General features: G+C 40.1%; 2 protein-coding genes across 4 annotated transcripts in view; both read right to left on the bottom strand.

Annotated features, from left to right (window-relative positions):
• Window positions 1-838: 838 nt before the first annotated feature.
• Window positions 839-9,854, bottom strand: LOC133561276 (rho-related GTP-binding protein RhoH-like). Of its 3 annotated transcripts, XM_061914647.1 has the most exons (3): window positions 9,392-9,854; window positions 2,895-3,015; window positions 839-2,612 (listed from the first exon to the last, which is right to left on the bottom strand). In XM_061914647.1, exon 3 carries the CDS (start codon window positions 2,499-2,501, stop codon window positions 1,911-1,913), a length of 591 nt encoding a protein of 196 aa, XP_061770631.1. In that variant the 5' UTR covers window positions 2,502-2,612; window positions 2,895-3,015; window positions 9,392-9,854; the 3' UTR covers window positions 839-1,910. The 3 variants fall into 3 exon arrangements, with proteins under 3 accessions (XP_061770631.1, XP_061770638.1, XP_061770625.1); XM_061914654.1 differs by lacking the exon at window positions 2,895-3,015 and having other exon boundaries at window positions 9,510-9,651; XM_061914641.1 differs by lacking the exon at window positions 2,895-3,015 and having other exon boundaries at window positions 840-2,612; window positions 9,392-9,851.
• Window positions 9,855-13,407: 3,553 nt separating this feature from the next.
• The window catches only part of LOC133561249 (NEDD4-binding protein 2-like), a 32,686-nt gene continuing 20,602 nt past the window's right edge, over window positions 13,408-25,491 (bottom strand). The window contains exons 10-16 of the mRNA XM_061914602.1: window positions 17,984-18,156; window positions 17,799-17,923; window positions 17,601-17,727; window positions 15,690-15,869; window positions 14,227-14,395; window positions 14,007-14,130; window positions 13,408-13,935 (exon numbers count right to left, since the gene is read on the bottom strand). Of these exons, the coding sequence (XP_061770586.1) occupies window positions 13,890-13,935; window positions 14,007-14,130; window positions 14,227-14,395; window positions 15,690-15,869; window positions 17,601-17,727; window positions 17,799-17,923; window positions 17,984-18,156 (944 nt within the window). The 3' untranslated portion in view covers window positions 13,408-13,889. The remainder of the gene's footprint in view (window positions 13,936-14,006; window positions 14,131-14,226; window positions 14,396-15,689; window positions 15,870-17,600; window positions 17,728-17,798; window positions 17,924-17,983; window positions 18,157-25,491) is intronic.

Genomic DNA, 25,491 nt, shown 5'->3' with positions numbered 1-25,491 from the left:
AATTCCGCAAGTAAAAAACTGATATGCAAGTATAAAAAAAAACAATTTTTTTCAATTAAAAAAACTATTTGAGAGTATAAAAACATGTTTCTTCATTTAACAAAAAACTTTAGCTAGTAAAAAAACAACAATTCCAATTAAAAAAACATTTGCAAACAACAAAAGTAAAAATATGATTTGCAAGTTAAAAAAAAACAATTGAGGGTAAAAAAAGAGTCTACTTTCAAATAAAATAAACTATTTTATCTCTTCTGTCCGCCATTTTACTCCCCACCCTGCTTTTATGCTTCTACTTCTTTATTTTTGGTGGATGGCACCATGCGCAAACAACATGTGGACTGTTGAGGATGAAATATTACTGCAAAAAGTTTGAACTTGCAGAAAAAAACAATACCAACAACTTTCTTCTATCAAAAAATGATTTGCATGTTAGAAAGCAAAAATCTTGGCAAGTAAAAAAACTATTCTCAAGTAAAATAAACAATTTCTGCAATTAACGATGCGTATGAAAAAAACAAATTTATTTCATTAAACAATTCATGAGTAAAAAAAAAGTATGACAACTTTCTTCTATTGCAAAACGATTTGATTAAAAAAAAAAAAATTTTACAATTAAATAATTTGCGTATAAAAAAAACAAATTTATTCGATTAAAAAACGATTTGCGTGTAAAAAAGACAACTCTCTTCTGTTACAAGAAGATTTTCAAATAAAAAAAAAGTTTGCAAGTAAAAAAAAAAATTCTGCAATCAAATAATTTGCGTATAAAAAAACAATAACAAATTTCTTCTATTAAACTTTTTTTGCAAGTTAAAAAATAAACTATTTTCTGCAGGTAAAAAAAAAAAGATTTTCAGGTACAAAAAACTTTCCTTTATTAAAATTTAAAAAGTATGAAACATTTTTCTTCAATCAAAAACATTCATCCATCCACCCATTAATTTTCTTCTATCAAAAAAACAAAGTGCGAGTATGAAAATTTTTTTCTTCAAATAAAAAAAACATTTGCAAACAAACAATTTCCTGCAAGTAAAAATATGGCTTGCAAGTTTAAAAAAAAACTTTTCTGAGGGTAAAAAATCAATTTGAGTAAAAAAAAACCACAATTGCATCTCTTCTGTCTGCCATTTTACTGCCCAGCCTTCTTTTTCTTTTGTACTTTTGGCGGACGGCACCATACGCAAATAACATGTGGATCATTCAGGGTGGAATATTACTGCAACAAATTGGAACTTGCAGAAAATTGTTTTTATACTTGCGAATCCATCCATCTTCTTCCACTTATCCGAGGTTGCGGGGGCAGCAGCCTAAGCAGGGAAGCCTAGACTTCCCTCTCCCCAGCCACTTTGTCCAGCTCCTGCCGGGGGATCCCGAGACTTTCCCAGGCCAGCCGGAAGACATAGTCTTCCCAACGTGTCCTGGGTCTTCCCCGTGGCCTCCTGCCGGTCTGATGTTCCGTAAAAACCTCCCTAGGGAGGCGTTCGCGACTTGCGAATCCTTTCATTTTTATTTTTTATCGAACAAAAAATAGTTTTTATACTTGCGAATCATTGGGCGTGACTAAAAATGCGAGTGCTGCTGTTGTTGCCGGGTTGAGGTCTAAGGCCAGTCGTTCAGGTCAAAAACAAAAAAAAAGACAGAATGCAACAGTTGTTGGAGCGATGCTCCACTGCCCGCGTGCTCATGAGCAGGGCCCTCTTTGTGTGTGTATACACAGCAGGTTGGCTCATGGCATAAACACTTGTATAAGGTTAAATGTGTTGTATAAGGTGAAATGCCCATCCATTTCCTTCGCTTATCCGAGGTCGGGTAGCGGGGGCAGCAGCCTAAGCAGGGTAGCCCAGACTTTCCTCTCCCCAGCCACTTGGTCCATCTCCCCCCGGGGGATCCCGAGGCGTTCCCAGGCCAGGTTAAAAGACTTTGCACTGGTTAAAGCTAAACATTCGCCGCCTGGCCTGCTTCCTGCCGTGGCTGATGGCGGTCCGCACGGCGCACTGGAAGACTTCAAGCACGCCTCGGTTGCTCAGAGACGAACACTCCAGGTAGCCTTTGGCGCGCAGGGTGTGAGCCACACGCTTGCCCTCGGCCGCCGACACGCAGCCGCCCCGGTGCGCCCCCGACTCCCGCAGGTCCGTCTGGTTGGCCACCACCAGCACGGGCACGTCCGGCAGGTGTTGGCGCACCTCCGCCATCCACTTGGTGCACACGCCGGCCAGGGAGGCGGGCTTGGCCACGGAGAAACACACCAGCACCACGTCGGCCTGCTGGTAGGACCTGGGCCGCACGGTTCTGAAGTTGTCGTGTCCCCCCGTGTCCCACAGGCCCAGTTGGACCAGAGCGCCGTCCACGTGGACCTCCAGCCCCGTGTTGTCAAAAACCGTGGGCCGGTACGCGTCCGGGAAGGCGCCCGAGGCGAACCTGACCAGGAGGGCCGTCTTTCCTACCGCGCTGTCGCCCACCAGGACGCACTTGATGGACGCTGGCCGGGCTCGACTCATCATGTCACAACACTTTCTGGCCGTGCTCGGCTCAGGCTTCTGGACACTTCAACTTCTGCTCACGTCTTCAAGGCCACGCTGCCGACACTCACTTCCTGTCGCCTTTGTTCCATCCTGCCGAGGAAGGAGGAGAAGGTGTTACTTGCAAACCTTCTTTAGAAACCAGGCTTCATGTCCGCATGAACACATTTCTAGTTGGCTGCTTTAGTTGAGGGCAAACTTTGTACTGTGAAGTCTGACAACGTGGGGACCGACAGGCAGGAACACTCCAGGACCGGGGGCCAAATCTAGCCCGCCACGTCGTTTACTGAAGAGCGCCACTTCCTTTTTGACGTGGCCCTGCACGACATTTTAATGTGACCCACCAAATCATTCTAATGTGGATTGCCACCATACTTGCCAACCCTGCCGGGAGACTCCCGAAATTCAGCGCCTCTCCCGAAAACCTCCTGGGACAAATTTTCTCCCGAAATTCAGGCAGACCTGGAGGCCACGCCCCCTCCAGCTCCATGCGGACCTGAGTGAGGACAGCCTGGTTTCATGTCCGCTTTCCCACAATATAATCCGACCGACCGACGGACCGACGGACCGACCGACCGACGGACGGACCGACCGACCGACCGACGGACAGACGGACCGACGGACCGACGGACCGACGGACCGACCGACGGACAGACGGACCGACGGACCGACCGACGGACCGACGGACCGACGGACCGACCGACCGACCGACCGACCGACGGACGGACGGACCGACCGACGGACCGACGGACCGACGGACCGACGGACCGACGGACCGACGGACCGACGGACCGACAGACCGACAGACCGAAATGAAGCCGAATAAAATTTAAACGCTTGGCCGAAGGCCGAATACCGAATAATGAATGTAGTTTTTCACCATTTTTTTTATATTGCATAAATAGCCTAGAATAAATATTTAGACATGTTTTTCAAATAAAGTAATTTTTTATTGAATATTGACATTTTTTTAATATTCCAGTAGCCTTTGCTTTTCAAAAGCACAAAGTTTTCATTTATATTAGGCCTTTAAAATAAAACATGCATTCCAAAATAGAAATAAAGTGCATTAAAGTGGATAAACCCACAACAAATGAATTATTGTCCTTTTGGCAAAAGTCTGCTTAGCCACAGTAGATATGCTAATAATGTAAACAGAAGGCTCAAGTAAATCTCAATTAAGTGTGTGCTTGTAACCTCATACACTTATACAGGTAGCCTACACAACAGGCTAATAATGTAAACAGAGGCCCCACTAAATCTCAATAAGTGTGTGCTTGTAACCTCATACACTTATACAGGTACACAACATATCCCAACGTCACTGCACCTTGGTTGATTGCGTCACCGCGTCAAAAAATTGCGTCACACGCCACTATTCGGCCTTGTTTTTAACTCATTCCACCGAAGGCCGAATGTGGCTTTTTTTGCCATATTCGGCCGAATATATTTGGTTACCGATTAATCGGTGCATCCCTAATAGATAGATAGATAGATAGATAGATAGATAGTACTTTATTGATTCCTTCAGGAAAATTAAAATTCCAGCAGCAGTGTACAGAGTTGAGATCAATTTAAAAAAAAAAAGTAAGAAGTAAATAATGGGTGCTTGAATGGAAACAAAATAGAGAAATATTACAATGAGAATAAAAAACAAAAAGCAACAATGTAAATACAAATATAACAGTAAAATAAGAATATAAGAAGAGAAACTAGGCAGTAGTGATCATGTTGTGAACAAGTATTTGTTTTGCATCTCCTGCCATGCTAGTACCCCCTGGCCCCCGCCCCAGAGAGGAGTTGTACAGTCTAATAATGTCGTCAGACTTAGCCCTGTCTTGGTTTAACTCTTATCTTACTGATAGGATGCAGTGTGTCTCCCATAACAATGTGACCTCGGACTACGTTAAGGTAACGTGTGGAGTTCCCCAGGGTTCGGTCCTTGGCCCTGCACTCTTCAGCATCTACATGCTGCCGCTAGGTGACATCATACGCAAATACGGTATTAGCTTTCACTGTTATGCTGATGACACCCAACTCTACATGCCCCTAAAGCTGACCAACACGCCGGATTGTAGTCAGCTGGAGGCATGTCTTAATGAAATTAAACAATGGATGTCCGCTAACTTTTTGCAACTCAACGCCAAAAAAACGGAAATGCTGATTATCGGTCCTGCTAGACACCGAACTCTATTTAATAATACAACTCTAACATTTGACAACCAAACAATTAAACAAGGCGACACGGTAAAGAATCTGGGTGTTATCTTCGACCCAACTCTCTCCTTTGAGGCACACATTAAAAGCGTTACTAAAACGGCCTTCTTTCATCTCCGTAATATCGCTAAAATTCGCTCCATTCTGTCCACTAAAGACGCTGAGATCATTATCCATGCGTTTGTTACGTCTCGCCTCGACTACTGTAACGTATTATTTTCGGGTCTCCCCATGTCTAGCATTAAAAGATTACAGTTGGTACAAAATGCGGCTGCTAGACTTTTGACAAGAACAAGAAAGTTTGATCACATTACGCCTGTACTGGCTCACCTGCACTGGCTTCCTGTGCACTTAAGATGTGACTTTAAGGTTTTACTACTTACGTATAAAATACTACACGGTCTAGCTCCATCCTATCTTGCCGATTGTATTGTACCATATGTCCTGGCAAGAAATCTGCGTTCAAAGGTCTCCGGCTTATTAGTGATTCCCAAAGCCCAAAAAAAGTCTGCGGGCTATAGAGCATTTTCCGTTCGGGCTCCAGTACTCTGGAATGCCCTCCCGGTAACAGTTCGCGATGCCACCTCAGTAGAAGCATTTAAGTCTCACCTTAAAACTCATTTGTATACTCTAGCCTTTAAATAGACTCCCTTTTTAGACCAGTTGATCTGCCGTTTCTTTTCTTTTTCTTCTATGTCCCACTCTCCCGTGTGGAGGGGGTCCGGTCCGATCCGGTGGCCATGTACTGCTCGCCTATGTATCGGCTGGGGACATCTCTGCGCTGCTGATCCGCCTACGCTTGGAATGGTTTCCTGCTGGCTCCGCTGTGAACGGGACTCTCGCTGCTGTGTCTTGGATCCTCTTTGGACTGGACTCTCGCGACTGTGTTGTATCCATTGTGGATTGAACTTTCAGTATCATGTTAGATCCGCTCGACATCCATTGCTTTCCTCCTCTCTAAGGTTCTCATAGTCATCATTGTCACCGACGTCCCACTGGGTGTGAGTTTTCCTACCGAGGATGTCGTGGTGGTTTGTGCAGCCCTTTGAGACACTAGTGATTTAGGGCTATATAAGTAAACATTGATTGATTGATTGATAATAATGGCGTGTGGGACAAAGGAGTTTTTTAGTCTATTAGTCCTGCACTTGGGATGAAGCAGTCTAGAACTGAACAGGCTCCTCTGGCTACTGATAACAAGAATGTTATACAACTGTAGAATGATCGAGGGAGAGTTCTTGGTTTCTTATGTGGGTTTATTTTTAGGCAGTTTCATTAACGTCCTCCCAACGCAGTGACAACATATATATATATATATATATATGTATATATATATATATATATATAGTGAAATACTTGAATTGGTGAATTCTAGCTGTGAATATACTCCTCCCCTCTTAACCACGCCCCAACCACCACCTCCCAAAATCGCAGGTCTCAAGGTTGGCAAGTATGCCCCCCACATAGTTGTAAAGTGGCCCGTCACATCATTTTATTATGTCCCACCAAATCATTTTATTATGTACTGCCACATCATTTAATTTTAAATATGTCACGCAACATAATGTAACACCTTTTTTTTTTGTGGTCCCGCATGTCATCTATGTGCCAAGCATTTCATTTCACTGTGGACTGACACTTCATTTGGATGTACCCCACCATATAAAGTATTATCATTTTAAGTGGCCTGCCATGTCCTTTTACTCTGGACCGCCACATAATGTGAGGTCATTTTTGTGGTCCCCCATTCCATTTATGTGGCCAGCCACTACATTTTATTGTGGCCCACCACATCATTTTATTGTGGACTTCATAAACTTATGCAAGCAAGTAATAATTGCGATTAATTCCAATTGAAAAGTGTGATAAATGTGATTAAAAAATGTACTTATATACATTTAAAGACAAAGCTTTTTGTTATAGGTAACATTTTAGTTTGTGTTTTTTAATGTTTGTTGTCTTTGTGCGATATATACATATATTATATATACATATACATATTACTGTATATATGTATATATATGTGTGTGTATGTATATATATATATATATATATATATATATATATATATATATATATATATATATATATATATATATATATATATATATATATACATATATATATATATATACATATTTGCTTTTTACTGTACTGTTCCAATGTGCAGCAAAGGTCCGAGGTCCGCAGTTTGGACAGGCCTGGTCCGGTCTATAGTAAGTGGTATTACAGCCTCATTATACTACAAGACTCAAGTTAAAATAAAGGAAACCAAAAAGAATAAAAACAGAATTTTGTAAGAAACCAAGTCAAATGGTTTTGTTCAATAGGACTTCTTTTCATTTATCTTCCCGATAATGTGACTTTAAAAAATGTTTTTAATTACTTCATCCTTCGAATAATGTAACTTTTATCATTTTATCCTCTAAATAATGTAACTTCTCATTTTTAAATTACTTTATTCTCTAAATAATGTGACTTTTTTAGTTTATAAATTACTTGATCCTACGAAAAGTGTAGTTATTTTTCTATTTAAAATGTATTTAATTGTATGAATAATGTGACTTTTAAAATTTTTTAAATTACTTTATTCTCCAAATAATGGGACTGTTTGTTTTTAAATTATTTTCTCCACCAAACAATGTGACTTTTTATCATTTTTAAATTACTTAATCCTGTAAATATTGTAACTTTTTTCATTTTTGAATTACTTTATTCCCCGAATGTGGCTTTTAAGAAATGTTTTACTTTATCCTCTGAATAATGTGACTTTTTCAGTTTATAAATTACTTGATCCTCCAAATAATGTGACTTTATTTATTTTTATTTTATTATTTTATCCACCGAATAATGTGACTTTTTAAAGTGTTTTAATTATTTTATCCACCAGATGTGACTTGTTTCATTTGAAATTACTTTATTCTCCGAATGTGACTTTTCAAAATTTTTAAATTACTTTATCTTCCGAATAATGTGACTTTTTTAGTTTATAAACTACGTGATCCTCCGAATAATGTGGCTTTTTGTCAATTTTTAAATCATTTTATCCACCGAATAATATGACTTTTTTTATCATTTATATATTACTTTATCCTCTAAATAACTTTTATATTTTTAAATTTCTTTATTCTCCGAATGTAATGTTTAAAATGTTTATATTACTTTATTCTATGAATAATGTGATTTTTTTTTTTTATATAATTTTATCCAACGAATTATGTGACTTTTTTCAATTTGAAATTACTTTATTCTCCGAATGTGACTTTCTAAAATGTTTAAATTACTTTATCTTCCAAATAATGTGACTTTTTAAATTTATACATTTTTTGATCCTCCGAATAATGTGGCTTTTTTTCTATTTTAAATTTTATCCACTGAACAATGTGACTTTTTTAATCATTTTTAAATGACTTTATCCTGTAAATAATGTAACTTTTATATTTTTAAATTACTTTATTCTCCAAATGTGACTTTTTTAAATGTGTTAAATTACTTGATCCTCCGAATAATGCGGCTTTTTGTCAATTTTAAATGATTTTATCCACCGAATAATATGACTTTTTTAATCATTTATAAATTACTTTATCCTCTTAATAAAGTAACTTTTATATTTTTAATTTCGTTATTTTATGAATGTAATGTTTAAAATGTTTATATTACTTTATTCTATGAATAATGTGATTTTTTTTAAAGTTTTTTTAATTATTTTATCCACCGAATAAAGTGACTTTTTTCATTTTGAAATTACTTTATTCTCCGAATGTGACTTTTTAAAATGTTTAAATTACTTTATCTTCCGAATAATGTGACTTTTTAAATTTATAAATTATTTGATCCTCCGAATAATGTGGCTTTTTTTCTATTTTAAATTTTATCCACTGAACAATGTGACTTTTTAAATAATTTTTTAATTACTTTATCCTGTAAATAATGCAACTTTTATATTTTTAAATTACTTCATTCTCCGAATGTGACTTTTTAAAATGTTTGTATTACTTTATTCTATGAATATGTGATAAATTTTTTAAAATAATTTTATCCACCGAATAATGTGACTTTTTCATCATTTTTTAATTACTTTATCCTGTAAATAATGTAATTTTTATATTTTTAAATTACCTTATTCTCCAAATGTGATTTTGTAAAATGTTTGTATTACTTTATTCTACAAATAATGTGATTTAAAAATAACGTAATTACCTTATCCTCCTAGTAATGTGACTTTTTCCTATTACTACTTTATTCATTGAATACAATGATTTGATCCTACAAATAAATAAATAAATGTTCTAATGTGCAAACACTCAATCCTCCAAATATTGTGTCATTTTCTTTTCATAATTCCACTTTTTCCAGTTTGGCCTCAATACGTCCTTGTCATTATTGTTGTGTTCATCCAGTTTTAGCTTTATATATATTTATTTTTCATACGAACATACACAATACATCACATGAAGATATTTTTTAAGAATAATCAAACCGTATTGTATCATCTGGCAAAGAAAGAAATGACTTATGTTTAAAGCCTGATATCAGTAGCAACTTTTATGTACTTTTCCACACACAAAAATACTTTTGAAAACGAAACTTACCAAAAACTACTCACTTGAATGATCTTACATATCACATATTTATAACAACATTGTAATAATCACCTCAGTTGTGTCGATGCCTTCTTTGCAGATAACCAGATGTCCTCAACTGCTCTTAACTGGTTTGTCTTCTACATATTTGAGTGATCTTCTGCATAGAATATTAAATTTCAGCACTCACCGAGTCCCAGACGGACACGCAGCTTCAGAAACAGAAGGCAAGGAGTGAAGTTGAGCACATCCGCTTGTTGAAAGAGGGTCACAGGTTCCTCCCCCAGAAGCCACAGCTCTGTACAGAACCTCCATTTGCGTCTGAAAACACAAAAACTGCAAACACCTTTTTTTGTACCGCAGGCTTACTGTAATGTTCTTAAAATGACGAATACTGTTTGCTAATTATGGGCCTGCTGCAATGCAAGCGGCCCATAACATTATTGCTCATACTTCAAACTTCATTGTTATAGTTCCGCACGTTTCTCTGACTCTTAATACGAGACGAACTGGCCAACGGAGCCCCACATATGTCATACCCTGGGAAAGGTCTCGTTGGCGCCGATGGGAGTACTTTGAGTTGGGAACATTTTGTGTTGCAGGCATGTGATTTGACCGCAATGAAAAAGACAGAAAAAAATTCAGTATTGTTTCAATAGACTACATAAGAAGTTAATATTACAAAATAGTATTATATGCAAAATTATTTCAAATAAATTAACTGGAATTAATAATGCGACTCTTGCTATTTCTGGAATTTCACAATATATTTTCACGTGGCTTTTTATTTTTAGAAAAAAACATTTATATTTCGCAAAGCAATAATTGGTTAATATTTAAAACAAACACGCGTATTTCGCAAGCAAATATTTTTTACTAAGGATGCACCGAAACGAAAATTTGTGGCCGAAGCCAAAGCCGAATAAAATTTAAACGCTTGGCCGAAGGCCGAATACCGAATAATGAATGCAGTTTTTCACAATTTTTTTTATATTGCATAAATAGCCTAGAATAAATATTTAGACATGATTTTCAAATAAAGTAATTTTTTATTGAATATTGACATTTTTTTAATATTCCAGTAGCCTTTGCTTTTCAAAAAAAGCACAAAGTTTTTCATTTATATTAGGCCTTTAAACAAAACATGAATTCCAAAAAAAGAAATAAAGTGCATTAAAGTGGATAAACCCACAACAAATGAATTATTGTCCTTTTGGCAAAAGTCTGCTTAGCCACAGTAGATATGCTAATAATGTAAACAGAAGGCTCAAGTAAATCTCAATAAGTGTGTGCTTGTAACCTCATACACTTATACAGGTAGCCTACACAACAGGCTAATAATGTAAACAGAGGCCCCACTAAATCTCAATAAGTGTGTGCTTGTAACCTCATACACTTATACAGGTACACAACATATCCCAACGTCACTGCACCTTGGTTGATTGCGTCACCGCGTCAAAAAATTGCGTCACACGCCACTATTCGGCCTTGTTCTTAACTCATTCCACTGAAGGCCGCTTTTTTTGCCATATTCGGCCGAATATATTCGGTTACCGATTAATCGGTGCATCCCTAGTTTTTATCTTACCTCATTATTAACTACCCTGTCTGCAACTGAAGTGGGTTGTTTGGGTGGATCTTTCCTCTCGATTTCTTCGGGAGTTGTCGATGTAAACAAAAGGATGAAGTCCGTAAGTTTTGCTCACTTTCGGTTGACATCCAAAAGTACCAGCTAGTGAAAAGTTTGTTTTCCTTGCTTCAAGTTGTTTCATATGTTTTTGCCGTTTGGCATGTACTTCCAAAGCCTTGAAACCTGGTGATCCATAGTCAATATTATCATGAAGTGAAGTGAATTATATTTATATAGCGCTTTTCTCGAGTGACTCAAAGCGCTTTTTACATAATGAAACCCAATATCTAAGTTACATTTAAAGCAGTGTGGGTGGCACTGGGAGCAGGTGGGTAAAGTGTCTTGCCCAAGGACACAACGGCAGTGACTAGGATGGCGGAAGCGGGAATTGAACCTGCAACCCTCGAGTTGCTGACACTGGGCCACTCTACCAACCGAGCTATGCCGCCCTATGACACCACCTGCACAAATCTTTTCCGGGACGATCGATTTTCCGAATAAAATCGCCGAACAAAGTCGTAACTTCCTTCTTCCCAACAGTATCAGTGATTTCCCTTTCCATCGAAACTTATTTTTGACATGATTATCAATTTCTTTTACTCGTGAAGCCTCCTTTCTCTCGAGAACCGACATCGTTTACATTTGGAAAATGGCCGTAATAACATCATCATTCATAACAGATGTCCTGATTGGTCAGAAGGAACATATCGACCAATCAACTACGGCGTAACATAAGCTACGTCTCGATTACAAAAGACGAATCGGCAAGTAAACGAATCTTGACTTAGGGTCGGAAAAAAAAAAACGGAAAAACGGAAGATAACCCCCCCCTCCCGAGATTAAAAGACGGAATTCCGACTTTAGACGGAAAAATCACATGCCTGGTGTTACCATGGCGACGCTACGCAACCGTTATAATGGCGAATATGACGTCACACATTGTAGAGGACATTTTGGTCCAGCCCCCATCCCAGCTGTAAGTCATCTGCTTTAATCGCTTAATTACACAGATTTTTGGACACCGGTGTTGCTGAATCTTTTGCAATTTGGTCAATTAATAATGGAGACGTCAAAGAAGAAAGACGTAGGTGGGAAGCGGTGTATTGCGGCCGCCTTTAGCAACACAAACACAGCCGGTGTTTCCTTGTTTACATTCCCGAAAGATGACGGTGAAGCTTTACTATGGAACAGAGATGTCAAGTGAACATGGTTCCCTACCACATGTCAACCGGCAGGTTTCGGTGGGAAAACTGTGGTAATAAGTCGGCTCTTACCGTAGACATGAGCGGAGGGCTTGCGTCGTTCTTCGTGCACCTGTCAGAGAGGCAGCTGCGACTCTCTTGGCTTCTCCGACCGGCCGCCCCTGAACGTGGGATGCTTCCAACGTGGAGGAAGCATCGGCTGCCTTCGCCTCGTCGAGAAACGTGGCTTCCCTCGGAGACACTGGCGGTCACCACACCCGTGGCCACACCCCTCCGACCTTCAGGTTGTACAGGTACGACCATATAATCTCACTAAAACACTAGTAACACAATAAGCAGATAAGGGATTTTCCAGAATTATCCTAGTAAATTTGGCTAATAATAATGATAATAATAATAATAATAATAATAATAATAATAATAATAATAATGGATTAGATTTGTATCGCGCTTTTCTATTGTTATATACTCAAAGCGCTCACAGAGAAGTGGGAACCCATCATTCATTCACACCTGGTGGTGGTGGTAAGCTACATCAGTAGCCACAGCTGCCCTGGGGTAGACTGACAGAAGCGTGGCAGCCAGTTTGCACCTACGGCCCCTCCGACCACCACCTATCATTCATTCATCATTCATTCACCGGTGTGAGCGGCACCGGGGGCAAAGGGTGAAGTGTCCTGCCCTAGGACACAACGGCAGCGACTTTGATGTCCATAGGTGGGAAGCGAACCTGCAACCATCAGGTTTCTGGTACGGCCGCTCTACCCACTAGTCTAGTCTTTTTCTCACTCTCACTTTCCTCATCCACGAATCTTTCATCCTCGCTCAAATTAATGGGGAAATCGTCGCTTTTTTGGTCCGAATCGCTCTCGCTGCTGGTGGCCATTATTGTAAACAATGTTGAGATGTGAGGAGCTCCACAACCCTTGACGTCACGCGCACATCGTCTGCTACTTCCGGTACAGGCAAGGCTTTTTTATTAGCGACCAAAAGTTGCAAACTTTATCGATGTTCTCTGCTAAATCCTTTCAGCTAAAATATGGCAATATGGCGAAATGATCAAGTATGACACAAAAAATGGACCTGCTATCCCCGTTTAAATTAGAAAATCTCTTTCAGTAGGCCTTCAAAAAAGTCAGCTCAATCTCTCAATGACTCCTATGTTAGATGTCGGCGCCAAAAAACACAAAAAATTCTTATTTTCCTGGTCCGGCGACCCCCGGCCAGAGGACCTGGGCACAGATAGCAGACCCATCAAAATTTCCGCAGGGATTTTCCCAATTTTTTTATTTGCCAGGGAAACATATTCAAAAATATTTTACTTATACAACCATCCAATTTCAACATTACAAAACATGAAGTACACATTGTATAAAAAAAATACAACTCTCAATTTATACAAAGTATTGCAAAGCATAACCTGTTGTACAAAATGAGTATTTCGATCATGACTTGGTCTTTAAAATGAGAGTACGTTAAGATTAGCTGGATGTCCCACCGAGATTAAATGTTAAAATTCAAATTAGACATGAAAAAGTAAAGAATCTTCTAAAACTCTGATTAACAGAAGCAACTTCCAGACTTGTGATTTTTAAATACCTTAAAAGCCAGCACACTGTAAAAACAAACATCTATTTACATGATAAAATATGTATCCATTCTGATCACCTGACTTAAGAAAAATACTCTTTTTTTAAGAAGAAAGGAACCTGAGTGTAGTGTACTGAAGAGTTCTTCGTCACTTCAAAGAAACCAACACCAGTCCCGGCTTGGGCTCAGTGAACCTGCAAGATCAGGACTTTAGATCGACTCGTGGAGCCGTCATGTGTGTGTGTGTGCGTGTGCACGTGCGTACCTGTAGTGTGTGTTGGCGAGGTAGTTTAAAACGGCTGGGCGGATGCGGGCCACGCCCCCCTGGCTGTGGTTGCCTCTTCCTGTGATGACGGAGAGCTGCGGTCGACACAGACCTTGTTCGCACTCTGTGTTCCAAAAGCGTCAAAAGAGAACGTCTGAGGAACAAACTTCAGACGCCTGCCGGCGTGTTGTGATCAGAGGGTAGGTGTCGTCACGAGTACCTGCTGTTTTGTCACGCAGGACGCGGCCCAGGTGCCTCAAGGCCTCGTCCACGTGCAGCCCGTGGAGGTCCAGGATGTTGTTGGGGAGGAGCGAGGAGTTGACTCTCTCGAAGATCTGGACTTCTGCGCGCTCGTTGGCCTCGCGCATCCGCTGCCCGTGTAATTGTCCCTGAAGACACCCATGAACCAATCACTTGTTGTCAGAGCCTGCCAAAAAAGTAGCCTATTTTCCCGACTGTAGAGCGCACAGGTGTATAAGCCACACCCACTAGATTTTAGAAGAAAAAATTTTTTTTTCCCGTATATAAGTCGCAGTGAAATGAGGTATTTACACAGAATCTTTATTTACAAGCCTTAATTTTTTCCAAACAATGTCTGTAACACGGCAGTAAAACGGCTGATCAAACAAAACAGAAGTCACGGTCATGGACTCTGGACTCTCCAATCAGCTAAACAGACTCAATAACCACACGCTGACATTTTGGTGAATTTACAAAACTGAAACCAAACAAAAAAGAACGCTATCGTAAGTTATTAATACTAACAGACGCTCGTAAACGTATTAGCATATTAGCTAAGGCCAACAACGGTATCTTCACACATGGGACGGTTTAGTAAGTAAGAATTGTTTGCTGTTTTAGTTAATTGGAAGTTTTTCACTTGTAAATGTTTTTTTTTAATATAAGAAAAAAAAAATTATATTTGGAAATTGTTTTTTTAATTAAAGAATTTTTTTTTACTTGCAAATCTTTTTTAATTGAAGAAAATTAATGGATGGATGAATGTTATTATTTAAAGAACATTTTTTTTATTATTAAGAACTTTTTTTTTTTTAATAGGAGAAATTTGTTGGGGGTTTTTTATACGCAAATCTTTAATTGCAGAATTTTTTTACTTGCAAATGTATTTTTTTTAACTTGCAAATTTTTAACCGAAGTTGTTGGCTTTGTTTTGTTTTTGACACGCGAATCGTTTTTTAATTCCACAATTTTCTTTTAATTGCAAACAGTTTTTTTAATAAAAAAAATTGTTTATTTGAAACTAAAAATTTGACTCGCAAAAAATGTTCCTATTTACTTGCAAATCGTTATTTAAAAGAAAAAAGTTGTTTTATACACAAATATTTTTTTCGCTAGCAGAAAAATATTTTTTTCACTTGCAGAATAATTGTTAATTTTTTTACTTTAATTTTTTTTTTTTAATTGAAAAAAATATTTATTTTTTTTACTTGCGAATTGTTGGGTTTGGCGACAAGACGGCACGGCACTTCTACTTCCGGTTTGAAGGACTACACAAAAGATGTTTAACCACAGCACCTGTAGTGAGCAAACTTGTCCAAAAGATGGCGCCAAAGCACAAATAACATTTAAGGGTATTTGCTAGTTTTTTATGAAAACTTAAGAGAAATCCATTGATTAGCCGCACCTTTTTTCAAAGCGAAAGGAAAAAGTAGCGGCCCTCACCTGCTGGGCATAAAAGGAAGCCACCTCTCTGCGTCCTTGCTTGTAAGCTTCAGCAGCCTTGGCAAAACTCTCAAGTTGTCGACTTCTTTGCAGACTGGCCTCAGCCCTGAAGTCCTCATACTGGGGGTCCTCTGTGTCCTGGTAGTTCTGGTAGAAGGGCAACGCAGAGTCCACGAGCTTCTGGCAAATTGAGAGTGAAATCAGCTGTTAGTGGAAATTGCCGACAAGTAGGACCAAGAAGACTCACTATGAGTCATACTGGAGAGAAAGTTGTACGTGCTGACGTTGTTTGAGACCAGACTACATAGAACTTCTCCCTAACGTTGGGATAAACCAGCGTTTCTTAACCATAGGGCCCATTCCTCAGCTGTGGTCCGTATGTTCTACTCAGCAGGAATACACTTTTCCACCCCTTGTGGGAGTAATGACACTGTCAAACACACAGAAGAAGTCTGGAGCTAAAGTCATAGTGAAGTTTAAGCGCAAAAATTATGACTTGGGTGGTGAGGCTGTATTTTCATTTGCACTTTCATTTTACTCACAGCTTATATATATATATATATATATATATATATATATATATATATATATATATATATATATATATATATATATATATATATATATATATATATATATATATATATATATATATATATATATATATATATATATATATATATATATATATAGAAATATATATATATATACAAATATATAACAGGCTTGTAGGGATGATATAGCCCAGGGGTGGCCAACCAGTCAGAGACTAAGAGCCACTTTTTTTTACTGTGTTACTTCAAAGAGCCACATCCTACACATGAACATCACCCAGACAGACAGAGAGAAGGACAGACAGACGGACAGACCTCTGCTCAGCCAGATTTACAGCATCACCCAGACAGACAGACAGACCTCTGCTCAGCCAGATTTACAGCATCACCCAGACAGACAGACAGACAGACAGACAGAGAGAAGGACAGACAGACAGACAGACAGACCTCTGCTCAGCCAGATTTACAGCATCACCCAGACAGACAGACAGACAGACAGACAGACAGAGAGAAGGACAGACAGACAGACAGACAGACAGACCTCTGCTCAGCCAGATTTACAGCATCACCCAGACAGACAGACAGACAGACAGAGAGAAGGACAGACAGACAGACAGACAGACCTCTGCTCAGCCAGATTTACAGCATCACCCAGACAGACAGACAGACAGACAGACAGACAGACAGAGAGAAGGACAGACAGACAGACAGACAGACAGACCTCTGCTCAGCCAGATTTACAGCATCACCCAGACAGACAGACAGACAGACCTAAGGACAGACAGACAGACAGACAGACAGACCTCTGCTCAGCCAGATTTACAGCATCACCCAGACAGACAGACAGACAGACCTCTGCTCAGCCAGATTTATTGTAAATGTCACACACCAACATGACTGCTACAGTACTAAGACCACAGGCCAGTTATTTTCAAGGGTGATGAGTCAAATGCAGAGAATAATATCGCCATACCTAGTGTGTGTGTGTGTGTGTGTGTGTGTGTGTGTGTGTGTGTGTGTGTGTGTGTGTGTGTGTGTGTGTGTGTGTGTGTTTGTGTGTGTGTGGCAATCATGGATACTTTAACTTTATTTACAATTGCAGCGACAAACTTTATCAAAGAGTTTAAAATATCATTTTGGTGGTTCCGAAGGATTTTGTAAAATGTTTATTTAAAGTACCAGAAAAAAAACCTGCCCTCACCAAGTTTTACTTTGATATGGTCACACATCACCTTGTAAGTGGATAGTAACAGTCAGCCAGACCCTCTTAGTGACCTCTGATCTCTGGTCCTGGCCATGCAGTTCTGATGGCCAGGTGTCCCAATACTTCTGTCCCTTTGTCGGCCTGGGTTTTTACCTTTTCTCTCTCTTTGCTGGCGGTCCTAAGGTGGTCGGATTTAGGCGGTTCTGGTGCCACGACCGTCCTGGTGGGCTCCTGGTCCATTATGGAGTTGATAAAAAGCTCCGTCTGGCTGAGGCAGTGACTGAAGAAAAAAAAACAGGCAGACTTATTAGTCACACTTCTTCACTTGTTCTTGGCAACTCTGCATCTTACTTATGGTCCCGGAATATTTCCTGGAGGAAGTGTCGGTCGATGGTAGGGAAACGGGAGTAAAGCTGCTCCTCTTTCAACACAGACGCTCCGTCACGCCTGCTGAGGTCCGCCCTGCTTCGTCTCGACTGTGACAAATGTGGCGCTCAGAGGCAAGTCGGGCGTGAAGCTCAATGCCAGCAGCTCACCTTCTCCATGTTCTTCTGCAAGGCCAGTTCCTCCTTTATGATGTTGCGGAGAGAGACTCGAGGCTGGGAGAAGTTCCAGTGGTCCGTGTAGGGCTGCTCGGCTCGGCCGTCCGCGTCGGTGCCAGTAAGAAAAGGTGAAGTCGTCTTGCCCAGGTGAGGTTCGCCCCATGGCGCTGTACCGAGGTACAAAGGTTGTGGGGATGAAGACACATTATTGAATGAAACCACTGTTGCAGTCTGAACCACATCTACTTTCTTACACTGAGGTGAAGGAGTATAATAAAAATAAAATGTCACAAAAAGTTCAGTCAGAATTCTAAAACAGTGCATCTTCAATCAATCAATGTTTATTTACACAGCCCTAAGTCACAAGTGTCTCAAAGGGCTGCACAAGCCACAACGACATCCTTGGTACAGAGCCCACATAAGGGCAAGGAAAAACTCACCCCAGTGGGATGTCAATGTGAATGACTATGAGAAACCTTGGAGAGGACCCCAGATGTGGGTGACCCCCCTCCCCACCCCTTTTAGGAGAGATCTGAATGCAATGGACGTCGAGTGGGTCGGACATAATAGTGTGAGAGTCCAGTCCATAGTGGATCTAACAAAGTGTGAGAGTCCAGTCCATAGTGGATCTAACATAATAGTGTGAGAGTCCAGTCCATAGTGGATCTAACATAATAGTGTGAGAGTCCAGTCCATAGTGGATCTAACAAAGTGTGAGAGTCCAGTCCATAGTGGATCTAACAAAGTGTGAGAGTCCAGTCCATAGTGGATCTAACAAAGTGTGAGAGTCCAGTCCATAGTGGATCTAACATAATAGTGTGAGAGTCCAGTACATAGTGGATCTAACAAAGTGTGAGAGTCCAGTCCATAGTGGATCTAACAAAGTGTGAGAGTCCAGTCCATAGTGGATCTAACAAAGTGTGAGTCCAGTCCATAGTGGATCTAACATAATGTGAGAGTCCAGTCCATAGTGGATCTAACATAATAGTGAGAGTCCAGTCCATAGTGGATCTAACAAAGTGTGAGAGTCCAGTCCATAGTGGATCTAACATAATAGGGTGACAGTCCAGTCCATAGTGGATCTAACATAATAGTGAGAGTCCAGTCCATAGTGGATCTAACATAATAGTGTGAGAGTCCAGTCCATAGTGGATCTAACATAATAGTGTGAGTCCAGTCCATAGTGGATCTAACATAATAGTGAGAGTCCAGTCCATAGTGGATCTAACATAATAGTGTGAAAGTCCAGTCCATAGTGGATCTAACATAATAGTGAGAGTCCAGTCCATAGTGGATCTAACATAATAGTGTGAAAGTCCAGTCCATAGTGGATCTAACATAATAGTGTGAGAGTCCAGTCCATAGTGGATCAAACATAATAGTGTGAAAGTCCAGTCTATAGTGGATCTAACAAAGTGTGAGAGTCCAGTCCATAGTGGATCTAACAAAGTGTGAGAGTCCAGTCCATAGTGGATCTAACAAAGTGTGAGAGTCCGGTCCATAGTGGATCTAACATAATAGTGTGAGAGTCCAGTCCATAGTGGATCTAACATAATAGTGAGAGTCCAGTCCGTAGTGGATCTAACATAATAGTGTGAGAGTCCAGTCCATAGTGGATCTAACATAATAGTGTGAGAGTCCAGTCCATAGTGGATCTAACATAACAGTATGAGAGTCCTGTCCATAGTGGATCTAACATAATAGTGAGAGTCCAGTCCATATTGGATCTAACATAATAGTGTGAGAGTCCAGTCCATAGTGGATCTAACATAACAGTGTGAGAGTCCAGTCCATAGTGGATCTAACATAACAGTGTGAGAGTCCAGTCCATAGTGGATCTAACATAATAGTGTGAGAGTCCAGTCCATAGTGGATCTAACATAATAGTGAGAGTCCAGTCCATTGTGGATGTAACATAATAGTGAGAGTCCAGTCCATTGTGGATCTAACATAATAGTGAGAGTCCAGTCCATAGTGGATCTAACATAATAGTGAGAGTCCAGTCCATAGTGGATCTAACATAATAGTGAGAGTCCAGTCCATAGTGGATCTAACATAATAGTGAGAGTCCAGTCCATAGTGGATCTAACATAATAGTGAGAGTCCAGTCCATAGTGGATCTAACATAATAGTGTGAGAGTCCAGTCCATAGTGGATCTAACATAATAGTGTGAGAGTCCAGTCCATAGTGGATCTAACATAACAGTGTGAGAGTCCTGTCCATAGTGGATCTAACATAATAGTGTGAGAGTCCAGTCCATAGTGGATCTAACATAATAGTGTGAGAGTCCAGTCCATAGTGGATCTAACATAATAGTGTGAGAGTCCAGTCCACAGTGGATCTAACATAACAGTGTGAGAGTCCAGTCCATAGTGGATCTAACATAATAGTGTGAGAGTCCAGTCCATAGTGGATCTAACATAATAGTGAGAGTCCAGTCCATTGTGGATATAACATAATAGTGTGTGAGTCCAGTCCATAGTGGATCTAACATAACAGTGTGAGAGTCCAGTCCATAGTGGATCTAACATAACAGTGTGAGAGTCCAGTCCATAGTGGATCTAACATAATAGTGTGAGAGTCCAGTCCATAGTGGATCTAACATAATAGTGTGAGAGTCCAGTCCATAGTGGATCTAACATAACAGTGTGAGAGTCCAGTCCATAGTGGATCTAACATAATAGTGAGAGTCCAGTCTATAGTGGATCTAACATAATAGTGAGAGTACAGTCCATAGTGGATCTAACATAACAGTGTGAGAGTCCAGTCCATAGTGGATCTAACATAATAGTGTGTGAGTCCAGTCCATAGTGGATCTAACATAATAGTGAGAGTCCAGTCCATAGTGGATCTAACATAATAGTGAGAGTCCAGTCCATAGTGGATCTAACATACTAGTGTGAGAGTCCAGTCCATAGTGGATCTAACATAATAGTGTGAGAGTCCAGTCCATAGTGGATCTAACATAATAGTGAGAGTCCAGTCCATAGTGGATCTAACATAATAGTGAGAGTCCAGTCCATGGTAGGGCCAGTGCAGTAGTGAGCTTACAAACTATTTCACCAATCAAACAAGCACAGAGTACAGCTGTAGGAAGCTGAAATAGGTCTGTATTTTTAAAGTATATGATAATATAGAAACCCACTTGTTTATTAATACGTTTAAGATGATCCTCACAACCACAAGTGTCATTTAAACACAGTAAAACATTATCAACAATACCAAAACACAGCGGAAAGTTGTACTTATCTGCTAGATCCGGAGCTTGAAAGTTACTAGCACTCACTTATTAGAATGTATAATTTCCCTCTTCTACTGTATTTACATTTCCACGTAGTTAAAACAAGTTGAAATGACCACAGTCGCCCCCTGGTGTACGAGAGGCACACTGCATGTGGCCAACAGTCACATTAGAGATAAGAACATGGAAACTAGAAATTCACATGTTGGTGTGAAAATAGAAGAAACTTATTTATTTGACAAATCAGACTTATTTAGTACATAGAAATGTACCGACTGTAAAAAGTGAGATGATTGATTGGCATCACTAAATGGTCCCTAGTGTCTGAATGTTGTCTGTCTATCTGTGTTGGCCCTGTGATGAGGAGGGGACTTGTCCAGGGTGTACACCGCATTCTACCCAAATGCAGCCGAGATAGGCTCCCAAAAGGGACAAGCGGTAGAAAATGGATGGATGGATGGATGGACAACAGACAAGGCAGCACAAATCTTTAATGATTACCATACTTGCCAACCCTCCCGATTTTCCCAGGAGACTTTCGTATTTCAGAGCCCCTCCCGAAAATCTCCCGCGGCAACCATTCTCCCAATTTCCACCCTGACAACAACTTTGGGGGCGTGCCTTAAAGGAACTTCCTTTACAACCTGTCGTCACGTCCGCTTTTCCTCCATTCAAACAGCGTGCCGGCTCGGTCACATTATATATGCGGCTTTTACACACACAAGTGAATGCAAGGCATACTTGGTCAACAGCCATACGGGTCGTGGCCGCATAAACAACTAACACTGTTACAAATATGCGCCACACTGTGAACCCACACCACACAAAAATGAAAAACTCATTTCGGGAAAACATCCGCACCGTAACACAACAGAACAAATAGCCAGATTCTCCTTGCAGCACTAACTCTTCCGGGACGCTACGCCCACCTCAACCACGCCCGCCCCATCAAGGTTGGCAAGTATGATGATTACTTTCAAACTAGTAAAACTTTATATAATGTGCTGTCATGTGTGTCAGTAGGAATGTTCACATTTCAGCTACAAGAGCTACACTTTCAACGAGAGAAAACATGTTGCAGTAAACTATAAATTAATTTTAAATTTTACACGTGCACACATGCATGAACTTCAAATGTAGCCCAAGAACCATTGAAAAATACCAACTAAATAAATCAGTGGCTACTCACAAGTTAGTTTTTTCGAGTAATACTTACTTCCCGTTACTCTAGTAATTATTTTGTTGACTACTTTTTTACTTTTACTTGAGTCACATCATTGTAAAGTAACGGTAGTTTTACACGAGTACCATTTTTGGGTACTCTCTTTAACAATTTGACTTGCTTGGGTGGCTGGACACGACAGATTTTGAAAAAGTGATAAAAGAAAAAAAACATTCAGAAGGTCATACACAGATCTTTAATGCTCCAATTATAATAAAATATATTTCATTAATAATCAATCATTTCAACTTAATGGAAATTCACTCAGCACAGTCAAGCCCAGAATTAACAGCGATAAACGAGGGTTGCTGCATATTAAATAAAACATTCACAATCTGCTCTGTCACCTATAACACAAAAGCAAATAGTTTAGCATACTGGATACTGATTGAAGTGGTTTTAGCACTTTTAATGAACAAAATGTACTAACTCCAAAAGCAGTGAAGTTGACACCTTGTGTAAAATTGTAACTAAGAAACAAAATAGAGTGATTTGCAAATCCTTTTCAACCTATATTCAATTGAATAGACTGCAAAGACAAGATATTTAACGTTCGAACTGGAAACCTCAGTTAGTTTTTGCAAATATTAGCTCATTTAGAATTTGATACATGCCTCCAAAAAGCTGGCACGTGTGGCAAAAAAGACTGAGAAAGTTGAGGAATGCTCATCAAACTCTTATTTGGAACATCCCACAGGTGAACGGGCTAATTGGGAACAGGTGGGTGCCATGATTGGGTATAAAAGCAGCTTCCATAAAATGCTCAGTCGTTCACAAACAAGAACGGGGCGAGCGTCACCACTTTGTCAACAAATGCAGTTTAAGAATAACATTTCTCAACCAGCAATAGCAAGGAATTTAGGGATTTCACCATCTACGAATCTGGAGAAATCACTCCACGGAAGCCATGATATAACGCATGCAGTACCGCATCAAAAAGCGACATCAGTGTGTAAAGGATATCGCCACATGGGCTCAGGAACACTTCAGAAAACCACTGTCTGTAACTACAGTTCGTCACAACATCGTTAAGTGCAAGTTAAAACGATACTATGCAAAGCAAAAGCCATTTACCAACAACACCCAGAACCACTGCCGGCTTCGCTGGGCCCGAGCTCATCTAAGATGGACTGATGGAAGGTGGAAAAGTGTTCTGTGGTGTGACGAGTCCACATTTTCAAATTGTTTTTGGAAAATGTGGACGTCGTGTCCTCCGGAACAGAGAGGAAAAGAACCATCCGGACTGTTATGCGTAATGTTAAAAAGTCAGCATGTGTGATGGTATGGGGGTGTATTAGTGATTGTTGTAGGGTGAAAGTGTTGTAGTCAGCATGTGTGATGGTATGGGGGTGTATTAGTGATTGTTGTAGGGTGAAAGTGTTGTAGTCAGCATGTGTGATGGTATGGGGGTGTATTAGTGATTGTTGTAGGGTGAAAGTGTTGTAGTCAGCATGTGTGATGGTATGGGGGTGTATTAGTGATTGTTGTAGGGTGAAAGTGTTGTAGTCAGCATGTGTGATGGTATGGGGGTGTATTAGTGATTGTTGTAGGGTGAAAGTGTGGTAGTCAGCATGTGTGATGGTATGGGGGTGTATTAGTGATTGTTGTAGGGTGAAAGTGTGGTAGTCAGCATGTGTGATGGTATGGGGGTGTATTAGTGATTGTTGTAGGGTGAAAGTGTTGTAGTCAGCATGTGTGATGGTATGGGGGTGTATTAGTGATTGTTGTAGGGTGAAAGTGTTGTAGTCAGCATGTGTGATGGTATGGGGGTGTATTAGTGATTGTTGTAGGGTGAAAGTGTGGTAGTCAGCATGTGTGATGGTATGGGGGTGTATTAGTGATTGTTGTAGGGTGAAAGTGTGGTAGTCAGCATGTGTGATGGTATGGGGGTGTATTAGTGATTGTTGTAGGGTGAAAGTGTTGTAGTCAGCATGTGTGATGGTATGGGGGTGTATTAGTGATTGTTGTAGGGTGAAAGTGTTGTAGTCAGCATGTGTGATGGTATGGGGGTGTATTAGTGATTGTTGTAGGGTGAAAGTGTGGTAGTCAGCATGTGTGATGGTATGGGGGTGTATTAGTGATTGTTGTAGGGTGAAAGTGTTGTAGTCAGCATGTGTGATGGTATGGGGGTGTATTAGTGATTGTTGTAGGGTGAAAGTGTGGTAGTCAGCATGTGTGATGGTATGGGGGTGTATTAGTGATTGTTGTAGGGTGAAAGTGTTGTAGTCAGCATGTGTGATGGTATGGGGGTGTATTAGTGATTGTTGTAGGGTGAAAGTGTTGTAGTCAGCATGTGTGATGGTATGGGGGTGTATTAGTGATTTTTGTAGGGTGAAAGTGTTGTAGTCAGCATGTGTGATGGTATGGGGGTGTATTAGTGCCCAAGGCATGGGTAACTTACACATCTGTGAAGGCACCATTAATGCTGAAAAGGTACATAGAGGTTTTGGAGCAACGTATGTTGTTATCATGGACGCCCCTGCTTATTTCAGCAAGACAATGGCAAGCCACGTGTTACAACAGCACGGCTTCATAGTAAAAGAGTGCGGGTACTAGACTGGCCTGCCTGTAGTCCAGACCTGTCTCCCATTGAAAATGTGCGCTGCATTATGAAGCCTTAAAAATCACAATGGAGACTCTGGACTGTTGAACAACTTAAGCTGTACATCAAGCAAGAATGGGAAAGAATTCCATTTCAAAAATGTGTCTCCTCAGTTCCCAAACCTTCACTGAGTGTTGTTAAAAGGAAAGGTCATGTAACACACTGGTAAAAATGCCTTTTTTGCAATGTGTTGCTGCCATTAAATTCTAAGTTCATGATTATTCGAAACGACAAAATAACATTAACTATCTTGTCTTTGCAGTCTATTCAGTTGAATATAACGTATTTCCTTGAATAACCGCCAGGCAAGTAATATGTGCCTGCCTTGAATTACTGCCGGGCAAAACTCGCTCACCAAATTAATAAGCGCATGCCAACTTTTACCGCCGGGTCAAATTTGTGACGTCACAAGTGACGCTTCCCCTGCCGTTATTTT

This window comes from Nerophis ophidion, linkage group LG01 (assembly GCF_033978795.1).
Source record: "Nerophis ophidion isolate RoL-2023_Sa linkage group LG01, RoL_Noph_v1.0, whole genome shotgun sequence".
NCBI classification, from domain to species: domain Eukaryota; kingdom Metazoa; phylum Chordata; class Actinopteri; order Syngnathiformes; family Syngnathidae; genus Nerophis; species Nerophis ophidion.
The sequence above is the reverse complement of the archived record's forward strand: the minus strand, read 5'-3'. Positions and strand labels throughout refer to the sequence as shown.

Coding starts and splice junctions, on each gene's coding strand:
- LOC133561276 (XM_061914647.1), bottom strand. CDS start 2,501: ATGATGAGTCGAGCCCGGCCAGCGTCCATCAAGTGCGTCCTGGTGGGC.